The following is a 17,081-nucleotide window of genomic DNA, read 5'->3' on the forward strand; positions in this document are numbered from 1 at the left end:
TCCTTGAAGGAGAGACCGTGAGGGGCTGGGAAAGGGCAGTCTTCCAAGGGAGTCCCGAGCAGCCCCCTTAGGTAATAAACTCAGGCAGCGCTTCCCAGAGGTTGCCGCTGCGTTCCGCTGGGGGTGATAGCAACTGCCGCGGCGGCTAGTTGTCTGTTGCTGGGTTGGCGTTTGGAGCCAGAGGAGGAAAAGGAGGAGCAGGAGAAGGAGGGAGCTGGAAGCTGGACGTGTTTGCAAGCGGCGGCGGCAGTAAAGAGGAGTTGCCAGGCGAGCCGGTGCGCGCCGCCAGGGCGCAGGCCACAGCGCGGCTCCAGGAGCAAGATCGTCACGGCGTTTGCTGCCTCCAGGGTCTCGGGAGGACCTGGCGAGACCCGAACGCTGTGCGAAGGACACCGGCCTCCCCTCGGCGCCCTGGCTCGCTCCCAGCGCGCGCGCACACATACAGGCACGCGCACTCACATAGACGCACGCGCGCGCACACACACACACACACACACACACACATACACACACGTGCGCTCCTTTGCTCTGGAGCTGCTGCTTTTGCTCAGCACAGCAGTGGAAGGCCCTGCCGCATCGCTCCTTTAAATACACAAATTACAGCCCCGCCAGCTTGAGCGGCCCCCATCCCAGCTCTGCCGGCGTCCCTCCTGCCAGTTCGACAACTGCCAACCCCGGGACCTTTTCATCTTTTCCCTTTTGGCTGGAAGAGCCGAGTTCAGATCTGCCACTGCGTACCAAGACTGACACACTGAACTCTGGTTCCTCCTCTTAAATTGATTTCTGCTAAAAACACCGCTTTTCTCTCTTTTCCCTCCCTCTCATCTTGTCACTCCAAGAAAACTTTTTCTCACACCCCAAAGTCAAGAGATTCCCCTTGCCCATCCCATATTAATATTTCCACTTTTGGAACTACTTGCATTTTTTAAAAAGAATTCAAGCGAGATATATTTTTCTATTGGAAATCGACTTTCGACCGTTTGCAAAAGTTTCGCGTTAAAAAACAACAACAAAAAAAAAAACAACCTAAAAACAACTCTACCTGATCTACACTTTGGGAACTGCTGCTTTCTTTCTCATTTTTTTCTTTCTTTTGATTTTTGTTTTTCCTTTTTGAAAACTTTTTCCACCTTTAAAAAAAATGCACTACTGTGTGCTGAGCGCTTTTCTGCTCCTGCACCTGGTCGCGGTGGCGCTTAGCCTGTCTACCTGCAGCACGCTGGATATGGACCAGTTCATGCGCAAGAGGATCGAGGCGATCCGAGGGCAGATTCTGAGCAAGCTGAAGCTCACCAGCCCCCCAGAAGACTACCCCGAGCCCGACGAGGTGCCCCCGGAGGTGATCTCCATCTACAACAGCACCCGGGACTTGCTCCAGGAGAAAGCGAGCCGGCGAGCTGCCGCCTGCGAGCGCGAGAGGAGCGACGAAGAATACTACGCCAAGGAGGTGTACAAGATCGACATGCCGCCCTTCTTCCCCTCCGAAAGTAAGTGCCGTTTTTCGCTTCTATCTCCCGAGGTTTGGCGCTGGAGCTGGCAAAGCCGCTGCCACTTCGGGGATCGGAGATCGCCCTTCCCGGCCCGGGTCCCCTCTCACGCTGTTCCCGGTCGCCTGCCCTTCCCACTCACCTCTCCAGCGTGCACCTAAGACCATTAGGCTCTACAACCTTAACTTTCTACTTCATTTTCTTTAGCCTCCCTCCCTGCCCCCACCTCCTCCCAGCGCCTCGGATAGAAGTCAACCTTCTCTCCTCTTCCCTGAGATTTGCGACCCGGCCACCAGCGAGGAGTCAGCCCTTCTCCGTTAAAGTCGAGGCTGTCCCCCGGGCAGAGTTAAGCTGGGCCATTTGGGTAGGTGTGTTTTCTTTGCGCACTCTGGCGTGGAGCCCGCTGCGCTGTGGACGAAGGGTTAAACAAAAAAGTGGCTCCAAGCTAGTCTTTCCTGAAGGCTCTCCGCTTTCCGTGCCTGCTCCCCCCTCCATTTGATAATTCCAAATCTTCCCTATTGTCCGAAAGTCCCCTAAAAATTGTTACTAACGTGAAGACAAAAGGGCGACCCCTAGGGAAAAGTCACCTTAAAAACCTGAAGAAGCTTTAACTGTCTCTTGCCTGCCTTAAGTGTTTGCCTTCCCCTAAGACCAGCTCTCAAGCCCCTTTGCACTTTGCCTTCACCTGGAGTGGTAGAAAGGAGAGCTTCTTTCTGCTGTGTTCAAAAGTTGCTTTCTTTATATCTTTTTTTTTAAAAAAAGAAAAACAACAACTTTACTTTTTTCTTTTCATAAACCACCCAATCCTGCTTTCTTAAGATCGTACTCCCCACCCCGCATCTGACAGTACCATTTTGTTTATAGTTTAGTGGACAATTTTTCTTAGGATTTATCGTCCATCTTTGTCAGTCTCGAGCCCTGTGTCCCAAGACTTGCCCCTGGTTTCTTGCAGTTACTTCAGTGCAGTTCTTAATCAGACAGAGGACAGCCTCTTTCCCTCCTCCGAGGGCAGTGTCCCCAAAGCAGCTGGCATACAGTAGCAGCAGCAGGGAAATGATTTATTGCAGGGTTCTTTGGGAGAGAAGGGAAGACAGGAGTGAGTTTAGGATTTTCTCAAAAGTATGAAACAGAGAGGGAAAGGTAGCATTTCGTGGTATCAGAGAGGGTTAAATACCAGAAAAAAGATAGAAAGGAAAAAAGGGAAAAAGAGAGAGAAAAAAGCAGCTTCAAGATTTGTGTATTCCACATCCCAAGCCCTAAACTTTTCATTGGCTGCCATTTCTCTCCTCCCCTTCCCATGCCCTATATACTTGTTGGCTGCCTTTGCAAAGTCTGCTTCTTGCCTAAATAGATAATACAGCCATGTTGGTAATTTTATCCTAGAGGTCCTAATTGCAGGGTGGTGCTTTTCTTTTTTAATATTTATTTTTAGTTTGACAAGTTTTAGCTGTGTGGCTTGTCATGTCTTGTTTTTGATGGTCTCAGAGTGTCAGCTGATGTGCAGACCCTCCCACCCCCTTCTTCCTAGGCTACCTTTCTGTTTTACTGCAGCTCCTCTTATTGTTCAACGGCAGAGAAGATAGAGAAGATGTTGGCAAGCAGGGCGATTTTATTATTGTAATTATGGCACCATTCAAAACAGCAGTGATAAATACACTCCACCCTGGTTATTCCCCCTCAGGAAGTAAGGCTTTCTGTTTGGGGTGGAGCCAAGGAGATATTAGGAAGGAAAGTTCATTATAATTAGTCCAAATCCATTGAGACTGAACAAGGAGTTGAGTAAGTTTGCTTTCTTTAGCATGTGTATCAGTTCTGCTACTGGAGCAGAGAGGCAAATTAACATGTTAATGTGGAACCTGTCAGCTCATCCTTTCAATATTTACGGAGGGAGCTCTAAGGAGCTGCCAAGGCTTCTATAACCCAGAGGAGGCCTGAAAACATCATTCTGTAGGTGTGGACAGAACAAGTTACCAAAGAGGGTCATTCTTTGTTCTCTCAGGCACACTGCACCCAGGATCATGGTCATCCCCAAAATGGAAACATTCTCAGATTCTTAGGAGGATTTCAGTGTGACAGTTAAGATCAGTGTGTGGACTCCTCTCCATCCAATCCAAACTCCGAAATAAATGAAAACCTCTAAGAACTGCATGTGTGTGTATATATAAAATGCTATCAGTTTTGACACATTCAGGCTTCTGACTGTGCACTAGAAGTTTAAAAGCAAAAGGTTATATTAATAGCAGCTTTGGTTCTACTGCGTAGGGCAGCAAATAATTTTATAGAAAGTAGGCTAACTGATTTTCCAGCACTTTCTAGTTATACTGGAATATGGGAAGTCCTTCCAAAAATAGGAAGAAATGAAGAAATCACTCTACCATATTTTTAAAGAACAAATTGAAAGTACAGCTCTGACTTATGGACCATCTTACCCACTTTATAACTTTGCTGCCTAATGTTCTCTGTCTGAAGTGGCTGCAGAGAGGGATGTGCCTGCCATTGCTTGCAATGAATTCACTGAGGTTCATAAGCCCCAGAGATGAAGGCATGGGAAAGATCACTGGTTCATTTTTTTACCACCAAGTTATTAGTGTTTAGGGAGTGACTTCAGCTCAAGTATTACAAATATGCTCTAATTATATTCAATGAGCTATATATCAGTACAGATTGCTGATAGCCCTTTCTAGGGCCTTTTCTAAAGTTCAGACTGAATATTTTTAGCAATGTGGAGATTTAAAAATAAAAATATAAGAGATATTGTATAGGACCTAAGGCATATTTTATCTTAAATATTATCCTTGGCCAGATGCTCTATATAAATACAGTAAATATGAATAGAATTGGCCTGATGCCAATCTCCTGGGATGAATTTTAGTCGAGAAAGTATTTATGGAATATAAATAATACTGTGTCAACATTTAAAGAAGAGATCTGATTAGTTTTAAATTTATTCATATTGATCTTTTCACGTGCTGTTGGTTTAAGGCTCAAAGAGGAGTTATGCTAAGGTTTACTGATCGTTTGCCCAGTGGGAATTAGTGGACTTTGAGTACTTTTTGACAATCTATTTGAAGTTCAAGGCACTTCTGTTCAAGAGACATTACACATGGCTTTGGAAAGGTAAAAAGTGATCACATCAACTGCAGTGAGAATGTTAAGTAATTGACAATTTGAGATCTCTAGTGGCTTGAACATCAGAACAAAAAAAAAACAAAAATAAAAGGAAGAAAAAGAGAACTATCTAAGTTTCTTTGGTACTGTCCTCCAGCGTAGGACATTTGACAATGCCTGGGGACATTTTTTGAGTTATGAATTAGAGGAGTGCTCTTGGCATTTACTGAATAGAGGACAGGTTTTGGTCATCATTCTACAATGCACAGGATAATCCCGCCAAAACAAAACAAACCCCAAAGAATTATCTGGCCCCAAATGTCAGCAGTTGCCCACAGGGAACAACCTTTGTAGGCCTAGTATTTGTTTGAGGTTATTGAGTTCAGCTAGTTGTATCATTTTTAAAGGAATTTTAAAAAATTAAGAAAAAACCTTTATGATCAAAGGACATTTAAGTAAGGGCATCAAACAAGAAGAGAATAAAAAATAGTTATCTTAAGTCAGAACATAAATCAGACCATTTTGTATGATATAAACTTTGCTTTTTTGTGACCCCAAAACAACTAAATTGGAAACATCAACATTTCCCATTCATAAAGCTTAAATATCATTGGTGGCCCACCCACTAGAAGCATCAACTAGCAAGAGCATGATAGTCAAAACGAGGGAAAAGAAGTGAGGCATTATCTTGGATTTTTCATTGCAGGGAAAATAAGCAGTTCATGTTAATGAAGAGTAGAATATCCAAGCGAGGCAACCAAAGAAAATAAATAATCATGTTGGTTTATTCTTTCATATCAAATGAGATAAACTAAAATATACAGCCTGAGAAATCACAATGAGGTTTCCTTTGTAATTGTTTCACATGAATGTCAAACATGTAATACTGAGTAATCTCTTTTTCTCTTTCCGCTGTAATTTTCCAAATGAAATTATGGAATGTAGAATGAATACCAATAACACTATGGTTTTGGGGAATGTGACTTAGCATTCTGTCCATGAATATATCTTTCTGTATATACATTACTAGTCTACTGGCCAATTGCCCAATGAAAGAAAATATTAGCAATTGCTGGGGCATAAGTAATGTTTTTTTGCTTTCTGTTCAGGGTTTTATTATTAAGATTCTTTCTCAGTGTTTATGTGTGTGTGTTTGAAACAAACACACACACACACAGAGAGAGAGAGAGAGAGAGAGATCTTAAACAGAATGAAACCCTTTGACTTCCAGAATGATTACCAATACACAATAGATCAAGCTCTAAGTCTCTCATTGTTACTGCACCACTGCTCAGACTAATCTTAGTGCCTACTTGTGTTTACATTTAAGTTAGACCATGTTCTCTTGCTTCTCTTTTCTTTTTTTTTTCAGGGACTAGGAACAACCCTCCCGGAAATACACTGTTTATAACTGAAACGGTCAGGCAGTATTTGTTGCCAGGGAAAGCCAGTCTGCTTTCAGGCCCTTCCTAAGGAGAGCTGAGGATAGAGGCCAGGCTTTGGGGAGCCCACAGAGGCAGGTGCTGACTGCAGGGAGCCTCAGTGTCTCCATGGCGACCCCTGTGGTCTACTCAAGGACATGCAACTTTTGATTTATAACCCCTTGGCAAAAAATGCTGATGTAACTTAGTTGCAGCATCTTTCATATAAAGATACTAAAGAAGGACAGATCATTTTTCCTAGAGGAAAAAGGGATGTGAATAAAGGGCTAGTGACTCACTGCTGGTCTTACATCCAGTCTGGGTTAGAACCTAGGAGGTCACTGAGTGCTAGGCCTTTGCCAAGAGATTACAACACATTGAAGCTGTACTGTTACAAGGTTAGGCACAGTGTGGTGGAGGGGCTATCTAGAGGAATCTGGCCATGGGGTGGTTGTGCAGGTGATTGTGAAGGGGTTCAGTGGACACTTAAATGCCTCTGCTCCATCAACACCCCTAAACCCTGATCCCCATTTCTTGTATGTAGTTGTAAGGTGGACAGTAAGCAAAGAGACCATGTTAAAGAGCTCTGCAAATAGCCCTTTCGGCTCTCTTGAGGCAGCATTTCCGGTATTGAGGGGATCCTGGAGAGGACTTGGATTTACCAGATGTGCTCACTGCCTTATACAGCCCTTCCTCCTCCGCTCAAGGGTGTATTCCACTCTGCAGATTGCGGGTGAGTGACGCTCACAACAGTTTGATGAAATGTGACTCTGGCCGAGATAAACAAGTGTTCCATTCTCATTTTGAAACCATATGTTGCTTCTTTCTTTCTTTAATTTAGCAAAGATAGTTTTAACCTAGGAATTCAGTCCTCTCCGGGTATTTTACTTTTCATTTAATAACATGTTAGAACTTACTCCAACAGATGGTTTAGACCGAAATTTTGCCACATCATCTCTTGAGGAGAAGGGTGCGTGAAGCCCACGAACATAAACTGGTTTGGGTGGTGCTGACTGTTTTTGCCACAGTCCCTGGATGGTACATATGGTTAAGCATGCAGGTGGTGACTAAAAGGTTGGCCGTTCTAATCTATTCAGATGCTCCTCAATAGAAAGACCTAGAGGGCGTCTTCTGGAAGATCACAGCCTTGCAGAGTCTGTGGAGAGCAGCTCTACTTTGACAAACTTGAAGTTGCCATAGTTTGGAATAAATTCTTAGGCAGCTTGTTTGTTTCCTGTGGAGGAGTGCTAGTGGGAAGTGATTTGATTACTGTTCCAACTTTTGTATTCAGAAATGAGTGTTTTACTTTTCCACTGTTGCCCTCTGGATTGGTGTGGTGTGTCGGATCCTGCATAAAGTGTCACCTTGGCCTCTTTCCCTCAGTGCTGTGTTGCCTCTTGTTCTTTGCTCCAATGAAACCTTTGTACACAAGGTGGTTAAGCTGTCACTCATATGTCTTCACTGATTGTCTACAGGGTTTGTTGGAGACAGTGTTGTCTCTGCAATCACTTCAGCTGGCCTAGGATGTCATAGGCACACTTCATCCTTCTTTTCTTTATACGTTCAACCCATTTTTCTTGCTCATTCAGTTTCTTCCTTGGGTGGTCTTTGCCTCTGAGGGTGGCACAGTGTGATACTGGGAACAGAGAATGTCAGGATAGGTAACTCATAATGGTTGCCATTATTTAGTCATCCTCTGAGGATCCTGGTGTAAGCAGTATGTGATTGACTGGAGACCTGAAATTTGGTGATTAGAATCCACCCAGCAGCTCCATGGGAGAAAGGCCGACTTCCGCCCTCAAGTCAACGACAATAGAAGCCCTCCATCACTTTTACAGAAGGAGACTGTCTGTTTTTCTCCCTGAGGAACAGCTAGTGGATTTGAACCCCTGGCCTACTGGTTACATTAGTCACTAAGCAATAACGATTACAGCTGTGAAAACTATGGAACACTACCACTCTGTAGCCCATATGGTGCTATTAATGTTCATGCCTTTAGGTCTTAATTTATGAATTTTTCTTTCTACCTGGTGAGTCAACCTTAAAAACCTCTAAATGTCCTTCAAGGACATTTAGCCAGATGTCCCCTTTCCAGGAAGCCATCCTTGATTCTCATGGTCCGTCTGTGCACTTTCAATACTGATGTTTATCTCCACCACAGCCTTTATGTTGGTTGGTTTGGTTTGTTTTTCCCCCCTCTTGTTAAAAGTTAGTTGTGTTCTGTGATATCTTCTTCAGCAGTTTGTGAACTTGCTCAGAACAGGAACCAAATTCTGTGATCATAAAGATCTAAGCACATAATAATTACCGGATAAATCTTTAACAGATAAATAATATTTGTCTTTAACATATAAGGTAGAATGATAAGAGAAAAGATCTACGAGTAGAAAACAAAATGCTCTAGAAATGTGGAGAAGTGAAATAGTTTAATATTTTTTTATCTGAGCAAATGCCTAGTAGAATACCCCCTTGTCATGTTAATGGTTCAGGGCCTCCTTTAATCACACAGTTCCTCTTTCCATTTTTATAGATAACAATGGAAAAAAAATCAAAGTAATGATAATAATGGAACTAACTTTTCTGATCACTTATTGTATACTAACCAGTTTTAAACATTTTAATTGTATGTACGCTTTAGACCTCAGGGGATCCCTGAGCTATTTCTATCTGTGGTCTTGTGTTAAAAAGAAGACTTTCAGCTACTGGACCAAGTAGAACACAAAGCTGCAGATCCAGTTGTTGAGTCAGTTCCAGGTCCTGGTGACCCATGTGTTGCAGAACAGAATGTCTTCAAGTTCATGGCTGTGGGCCTGGGGAAGCAAGTCACCAGACCTTCCTTCCCAGGATGAATGCGAACCACCCACTTTTCAGTGAGTAGTCAAGCACTTTACAGCTTGTGCCACCGAGATGGTAAACCAAAACCAAACCCAAGGATGGGCATCCTCTTTCCACAAAGGTTGACAGCCTCAGACACCAAGTGGATGGTCACTGTCATTCAGAATCTACTTCATCAGTGGATTATCGTGAGATTAGAAAGAACAGAGAGGAGATATCAAGCAAGATGTCCTTCTTTCTTCAGTGGAACAACTGGTAGATTCAAAGCACTGGCCTTTTGCTATGTTAATATAAAACACAATAGCTGTAAGGGTGCCTTTCCAAAAATAGTAGAGGCCCATATCAGGAGAACAAGAAATGGACACAAGAGTTTTTCCTCTTTCTTGAAAAAGAAAAAAAATTAGTGTGTCCATGAAAGAAGGAGGGAGTCTCTTCTCTCTGCACTTGGATGATACAAAAATTGTGATTAACTGTATATCTAGTTTTAGTCTTTAAATGCAACTTTTTTCCTTATGAAAGCTCTGATAAATTTTGTCGATAGAGGATTTGTCTTGTTTCTTTCAGACAATTTATTCAGGAAGGCAGGATGATGTCCTACAGTGAGTACAGACTTGGAAGGCAGACAGACCCAATAAGTAAAGGGAGGAGAAGAAATGGGAAAGAATTGCACCAGTGGAATCTCAGATGTTGAAAGGGAAGCGGTAGCATCAAAGACAAGAAGTCCTACTCCAGGCCTTTGGCAGTTGTTAAAAAGTAGCTCTGTTTTGGTTAGGGACTTGGCTCTCCCAGGGCAAGTTATTAAAACCACTTTGCTTGCTTTTTGTGGAATTTATATCTTCGTTCTGCCCCTGGATTTGTGGCTGGGCTGGAGCCTTTTCTTATCATCAAACCTCAGTGTCTTTGCTTATAAAGATAAAGGAAGCAATAGCTGACCATATGTGTGTGAAGAAAAATCCAGTTAATATGCTTGGCACTTAGAGACCTTCTTTACACAAAAGTGATTTTTCACTGCATCTTAAACACCACTGACATCTAAAAATACTCCCTTATTTGATGTGCCACTGAGAAAGAACTAACACTGCCTACTAAGTATACTGTATCTTGCTCAATATAAAGAATCCGGTATTTAGAGATTCTAAAATGTGAAAAATATATAGAATTGATGAAACCAGATAAATACATGTAGAATCAAAGAACAGTGGTTTGCATGTGCGTGGTATAGTAAGCACATTCATTTAAGTGGAAATACCCATATGCACCCATAGAAAACTCTTCTAAGTAGTAGATATTGTTGTATATTTGGCTTATAACTGACCCTTAGAAATTACAGCTTGCTCAGATCCACAATCAACACTCTTAACACCAGCAGTCAGGAAATCAAAAGATGAATTGCATTGGGAAAATCTGTTATCACAGACCTCTCCAGATTTCTTGAAGAACAACAATGTCAGTCAAGATACAGAGGTGTGCCTGATCCAGGCCATGGTCTTCTCAATTACTTGTTATGCTTCAGAGAGCTTGACAATGACTAAGGATGACAGAAGAGTTGTGGTGCTGGGGAAGAGTCTTGAACATACCATGGGCTGCCAAGAAAACAAATCGGTCTGTCTTGGAGAGGGTGAAACCAAGTCTCTCCTTGAAGGCTAGGATTTTAAAGCTCCATCTCAGACACTTTGGAAACTAGCCAGGAGAGATTGGTCTTTGGAGAAGGACATCATACTTGGAAGGCTGGAGGGACAGCACAGGAGAAGAAGACCCCAGATGAGATGGATTGATAGAGTGACTGGAGTCGGTGTGTAGGAATTAGTGAGACTGGCTCAGGACAGGGAAGGGTTCAGAGCTGCTATACATAGAGTTGCTATACATCACAGGCAACTCGACGGCATATAACAGCAACAACAACAACATATTATATTGGTTGGGTTTTATTTATTTATTTTTTATTTAAGCCTCTTGTTTAGAGTCAACAAGACCTTGGGGAGGGCCTTTGTATTTAAATTTGGTTATTATATTTTGGATGAATATTCTTCTTAGTGGTACAGCATTCTTCTGTCAATATGCAGTACTGAGATAACCTCGGGTTGCTCTGATGCTGAACCTTGAGTCATTAGGGTGTCAAATGCCATAACAGTTACCCATGGTGGACAGTGTTTGGTGGAGCTCCAAGTTTAAGACAAGTTTGGAAGCAGAACTGGTGTCTACTTCCTAAATAACCTGTCTCTGGAAACTATAAGTTTTGATAAATGCCAATAATTATAGAAAGACTTCAGGCCTTTTGTTCTATGAGTCGTGCTCAACTCGAAGGCAATCAAAAACAACAACATAAATCACAGAGGAGAAGAGTGCCCATCTTTCTCCTGAGGAGCAGGGGGTGGGTTCAAACAACAAGCCTTTGAGTTGGCAGCACGATTAATTATCATTAAGCCACCAGCACTTCTTTTAGTAAATGTTTAGAGTTGTCTACTGGTAATATCCATCTTTGGAACAAAAGCGCTTTGCTCCCAAGTATAGAAGTGCGTAGTGTGTTAATTTCCAGGTTTGTTTGTTTGTTTGTTTTATACCTCAGGATGCTACCAACTATGTAAAATACGCTCTGGTGGCCTAGTGGCAAGAAGGTGTGCTGCAATCCTGAAGGCACATAATTCGAGGCCACCAGCTGCTCCATGGGAAAAGGATGGGCATTTTCCTCCTGTGCGATTAACTGCTTCTGAAAACCTGGAGGGTCAGCTATGGGTCGGTTCTGACTATATGGTACACAACAATAAGAACATCAACATATTTAGGGGAAAAAAGTGTTTAAAATATTTTAATTGCTTTTCTGAATATCTCCATCTCCAGATATCTATCTGTACACGTACATCACCTAGCTCTTGACACTTTATCTTTGAGGAACATAAAGTAGGAGTGAGAGGGTGGTGTTCGTGAGACCACATGCTGTGGGTGTTTCTGTGTAATGTCCGTCTCAGGGAGGACAGTGGCTTCCATAGAAGGGTCATGCTTGGGCTCGATTCCCAGCTGATGCACGTCTTTTGCAGCGTCCACTCTTCTGTCAATGGAGGCTTGGCTGTTGCTGTGATGTTGAACAGATTTCAGCGGAGCCTCCAGACTAAGATGGACTGTGGCATATAAAAGGCTCTGCTTCTGAAAATTTCCCCTTGAAGATCCTGATTAGCAGCAATCAGGGGGATGGCACAGAACTTACAGTGACCTGCTCCATTGTGCATGGGTCCCCTTCAGTCCAGAGCAGCTTGGCAGCAGCTAACAACAAGGCCTGTTTCCATGCCGTCTTGTCAATTCCCTCTCTCTCATCACCTCTGCTAGTGATAGTCAATAATGAGAAACTACTCAGGACATTTGGAATCAAGGCTGAAGCAGTTTGGGCAGCTGTGGTTAGACTGAGGTAGTCTCATTTCACCTGCAGAATAAGTACTGGATGACAGGTGGTACTACTAATTTAAACAATAGCTTTAGCAAGGGAACGCCATTACGGAGCAGGTGACTCAAAGAGGAAGGTGGGTGAGAGGCAAGGGGCTCGCTTAGTTTGTTAGCTTCGTGGCTCTTCCGGGGCACTTTGTTAGAAAACAACTGATTGCTGTTGTCCAGGAGGGATTCTGAGTTTGCTAGATGTTGCCTGTTAGAAAGAGAGAGAAAGGGCCTAGTCACCAAACAGACTGCTTCTAATCAGAAGGTTGGCGTTTTGCACCTACCAGCAGCTCTGTGTAAGACGGGCCTGTTGATCTGTTTTCGCAAAGATTATAGTAAAAAAACCCCTCCTGGTCAGTTCTGCCTTGTGGTTTTTAACTCCCCACAAGTCTGATCAATCTTCCAGTACCTAATTTCCACAGAAGGAAAGAAGGACTCATAGTGCTGCAGAGAAAGCTCTTCTGTGAACCTGGGCCATCCTTCCATTCTCTCTAATGAGCACTTCTGTGTCTTACTGTCTGCTAAGCCCCAAATGTGTGGCTTTGATGGTCCTCTAAACCACAAAGACTTGAGGAACTTAAGGCAAATGGAAAATACACTCTGGATATTGTGAAGCTCAAGCCTGGAAATAGTTTGAAACCATTTCCAGTCCACAGGCAGCTGCTAGCTCTCACTGTAGCAAGTTCCATGGATTTGTGCTCATAGCAAGAGTTTCACTGTTTTTTTCGATCTTGCTGCCTGCCTGCATGGTGGTAGTTATGAAACAAGTTTTTCCTAAAGAAGAGGGACTTTCTCACAAAGAAGAGTCATGGAGCAGCATTTAGAGAGATGAAAGCACTTCTCTGGAGTTGTTGTTTGTGACAGGAAATACTTACACATCATTCTGGTTTCGTGACTTAGACCTTGGCTTTGCTCACTTGGCTTTCCCTGGCTAACTCACACTACACTGACAAATACCATGTCTGTCTTGACGAGCCAGTTCACAAAACCCTCGATTCATTCATAGCTCAAAGAATCCTTATTTGTTGTCACCGTATCTTGTGAATGAGAATATGAAATTCTGTCTTCAGAAAGATCCTGAAATGACAGGTCCTTTTTTTTTTGTTTTGGTTTCCCCCCACCCCCCCAAATAATGAAGCATCACCATTTGAAAAAGAATCCTGTGTAATTCCTAGTGCATCTTTAGAGCAGTAATGTATTCCTTGTTGCCAAAACATAACTGGGAATGTTCTGAGAAGTGTAATTTAATTTTTCAGTTTTGGGTTCATTTCAGTGTTAGTAATTACAGCGCTCCTTAGATCGAGCTGATCAGAGATTGTTCTGCCTACACCAGATGTAGCTGCGCCTTTGTCATTTCTTCCATTTGGGATTTGCCATTTTCTCCAGTCATTTATTTTCCTGCCTGTTGCCTTAATCTTATTTGCACTTCTGCTTTGACATCTCAATGACAATACCACCAAAGTTGTTTCTACTTGCTTCATAATGAGCTCTTCTAATTGAACTTCTCAGCAAGTTCAAAATCTGGTAGACAACTTACTTGGATTCTAGTTTAGGGGAGGGGAAAATATCACAAACTGCAGGCATTTCCTTGCAGAAAAATGGACTCTTTGGTGAAAGAACTCCCTCCTGGAATATCCATCAGGGTTTTCTATGAACACAGGTTGCCATAGCTTCTATCACCCCTTGACATTTTGACTCTAAAGGTTGAGAGGCAATCCAAGATGGGAATCTGCCTCCTGGAAGTCATGGGGCAGAACCAAAGCCAGTTTCCAGCCATCATGTGCAGTGAGGATCTGAAGCGGCAGACGCTACCTTGCGACAGGTCTTTTCAGTACCACAACTCCAGCCTGCCTGCCTGCCTCTCCTCCTACTTTCTATCATAGCTCTTTTTTTGGTGAGGGGAGGGAATATGTTGATAGTAATACTCGTTTAATCATTCGCCATTCACCTGTTCCTCTTCATGGTTTTGAACCTGAAACTAAGCATGTGTCTGCACTTCGTGGTGTCTGTTAAGTCTTGAACGGATTCTTTCACCTATTAAACTTGTACTTTTTAAAGAACAAGCTAAATTATTAGTATAAGAATTGTTGTTGTTGTTGTTAAGTGTTGTCAAGTTGCATATGACTCATAGTGACCCTATAAACAACCTATCTGAATTCTCTCCGAACCTGTGCCATCTTCATCATCTCTGACACACTTGAACCAATTGCTGCAGTCACTGTGTCAATCCATCTCATTGGCGGTCTTCCTTTCTCTGACCCTTCATCTTTCTAAGTAAGCATGATGTCCCTTTCCAAGGAATATCTCACTTAGCTACATGTTCAAAGTATGAGATATGAAGCTTTGCCATCTCCTCCTCCAGGAAGGAAGCACCCTGGCTGCACTTTCTCCACCTAGGCCTAAACTAATTTTTGACCCATTAAACTTGTGCTTTTCAGTTGCAAAGAATGAGACAGCCAATACTGATTTGTCTTGGAGAGAAAAATGGAGAGAGAGATAGAGAGATAGATACTTAAGAGAAATCCCATGTCCAGAAATATCCATGCTAATAATAAGATTATGGATGTTAAATCCTATGTAATGTCATTAGTTCTCTGGCACTAGTATAAGAGGGTCTTGCTCAAGGATGAGTGAGTTGTTAAACATTGGAACCAGCAGGTTGCCCTTTTTTAGTAACATCTGGAAACTCTCAAAGTAGAAAAGAAATTAATTGTAGTTCAGTATTGGGAGGGAGACCTACTGGTAAGGAGTTGCACTGCCAGCCTGAAGACACATGGTTTGTATCCACCAGCTGGTCTGCAGGAAATAGATGGACACTCTCCAGGGCCATTCACTGCTCCCAAAAACCTGCTGGAGGGTCAGCTATGATTCGGTTCCAAATGAGATGTGTGTAGGGGTTGAGAAGGATGACCTGGAATTTAGATGAATGTTTTATGAATAATTCTTGTTGAGGCAATGCTGAGGAGCCTTGGTGGTACAAACACCTGTTAACCAAAGATTGGTGGTTCAAACCCATCTGCTAGTGATCTGCTTCTGAAGAGACTACAGCCAAGAAAACCCTGTGAGCCATTTCTGTTTATATATGGGGCTGCTATGAATCAAAAAAGGGAGCTCTGGTAGCATAGTGGTAAGGAATTATGCTGTCAGTGCAAAGGTATGGGGTTCAAATCCACCTGCTGCTCTGTAGGAGAAAAATAGGCAATCTCCTCCTGTGTAGTATATTGCCTCCGTAAACCCACTGGAGAGTCAGCTATGTGTCAGTTCCAACTCAATGGTAACCTACAACATGAATCAAAATAGACCAGGTGTCATCTAATAGCAAGACAACAAGATACTGCTACAACAAGAATGGCCAGATTTCTTTGTTATTTTTATACTATGTAAAGTTGCTACTTACTAATAATAAACATCCATTGTTGGGAAAAATTGCTGAGAGGTCAAATAAGGTTTTTATAACAGGTGCTTCTACCTCAGTTTTAGCTCAAAAGCCTGCATCGGTAGTTCTCCACATTGAGACTGCTGTAAAATCACCTGCAGTGTTTATTATACATGCCCATTTTCAATCATTGCCACAAATTTGAAGATAAGGAGCCCTGGTGCCACTTTAATTATGTACTTACCTAATACTGAAAGGCTAGGGAAGGGAGGTAACTAATGGATCTGCCAGCAGTCAGGAGATCAAAAGATGAATTGCATTGGGGAAATCTATTGTCAGGGACCTCTCCAAGGTGCTAAAGAGCAATGATGTCAGACTAGAGACTAAGGTGTGCTTGATCCAGGCCCTGGTCTTTGCAATTACTTGCTATGCATCAGAGAGCTGGACAGGGACTAAGGATGACAGAAGAAAAATTGATGCCTTTAAGTTGTAGTGCTAGAGAACCATGGACCGCCAAGAGAACAAACAAGCCTGTCTTGGAGAGGGTAAAACCAAGTTGTTTCTTGGAGGCAGATTTTCAAGCTCCATCTCACATACGTTGGGCACCTGAGAGGGGAGACCAGTTCTTAGAGAAGGATATCATGCGTGGAAGGGTAGAGGGACAGCACAGGAGAGGCAGAACCTGGATGAGATGGAGTGATACAGTAACTGGGATAATGGGGGGTAGATGTATCAGAGTCAGTGACCCTGAGTAGGGGTATTGTGCATAGGGTTGCTATGAGTTGTGGTCAACTTGACAGCACATAACATCAACAGTGGTTCTACGGAAGAAAAGATCTGTTTCTGTAAAGAGTCACTGACTGACATTGACTTACTCATAGTGACTCTCCATCAGGGTTTTTGGTGAATCTTAATGGGGAGAAATGGCTCATCTCTCTCCTTTAGAACAATCAGTAGGTTAGAACCACCAGAGTTCCGTGGCCGTGTGGGAGCAGCGTAGCACAGTACAGATGACACCACTAGAGCCACAACCTGAGGATGCCTGTGGGCCGTCCTCCTCTTCCCTGTGGAGTGGCTGGAAGGCAGAATAGACTCCAGGACACACAACCACTACCAGGTTTTTAAGGTAGACTTCAAAAAAAGTGAGTTTTATAAGCCAGGTGACTGTAATGCAAGTAGTTCAGTTAGCATACTCTGGAAACACTTTGTATTTTTATGTTGTTTCTTTATTTCTCGTTTGGGTTACTACAGGTCAAAATGAATGGCAACACTTACAGTTAACTTGGTGGATGTTTCTTTCTTTAGGGACCTCTCTAAAGTACTCAGGAGCCACAGTGTCTCTCTGGAGACTAAGGTGTGCCTGATACAGGCCATGGTATTTGCAATCGCTTGTTATGCATCAGAGAGTTGGACAATGACTAGGGAGGACAG

At 43.0% G+C, this 17,081-nt stretch overlaps 1 protein-coding gene across 2 annotated transcripts in view; it reads left to right on the plus strand.

Annotated features, from left to right (window-relative positions):
• The first annotated feature begins 645 nt into the window (after nt 1-645).
• The window catches only part of TGFB2 (transforming growth factor, beta 2), a 133,245-nt gene continuing 116,809 nt past the window's right edge, over nt 646-17,081 (plus strand). Inside the window, exon 1 of one of the 2 annotated variants that reach the window (XM_006890565.1) lies at nt 646-1,487. In XM_006890565.1, the coding sequence (XP_006890627.1) occupies nt 1,142-1,487 (346 nt within the window). In that variant the 5' untranslated portion in view covers nt 646-1,141. The remainder of the gene's footprint in view (nt 1,488-17,081) is intronic. The other variant, XM_006890566.1, reaches the window with a different exon arrangement.

This window comes from Elephantulus edwardii, unplaced genomic scaffold (assembly GCF_000299155.1).
Source record: "Elephantulus edwardii isolate Elephantulus edwardi_28Jun2011 unplaced genomic scaffold, EleEdw1.0 scaffold00090, whole genome shotgun sequence".
Classification (NCBI taxonomy): Eukaryota; Metazoa; Chordata; class Mammalia; order Macroscelidea; family Macroscelididae; genus Elephantulus; species Elephantulus edwardii.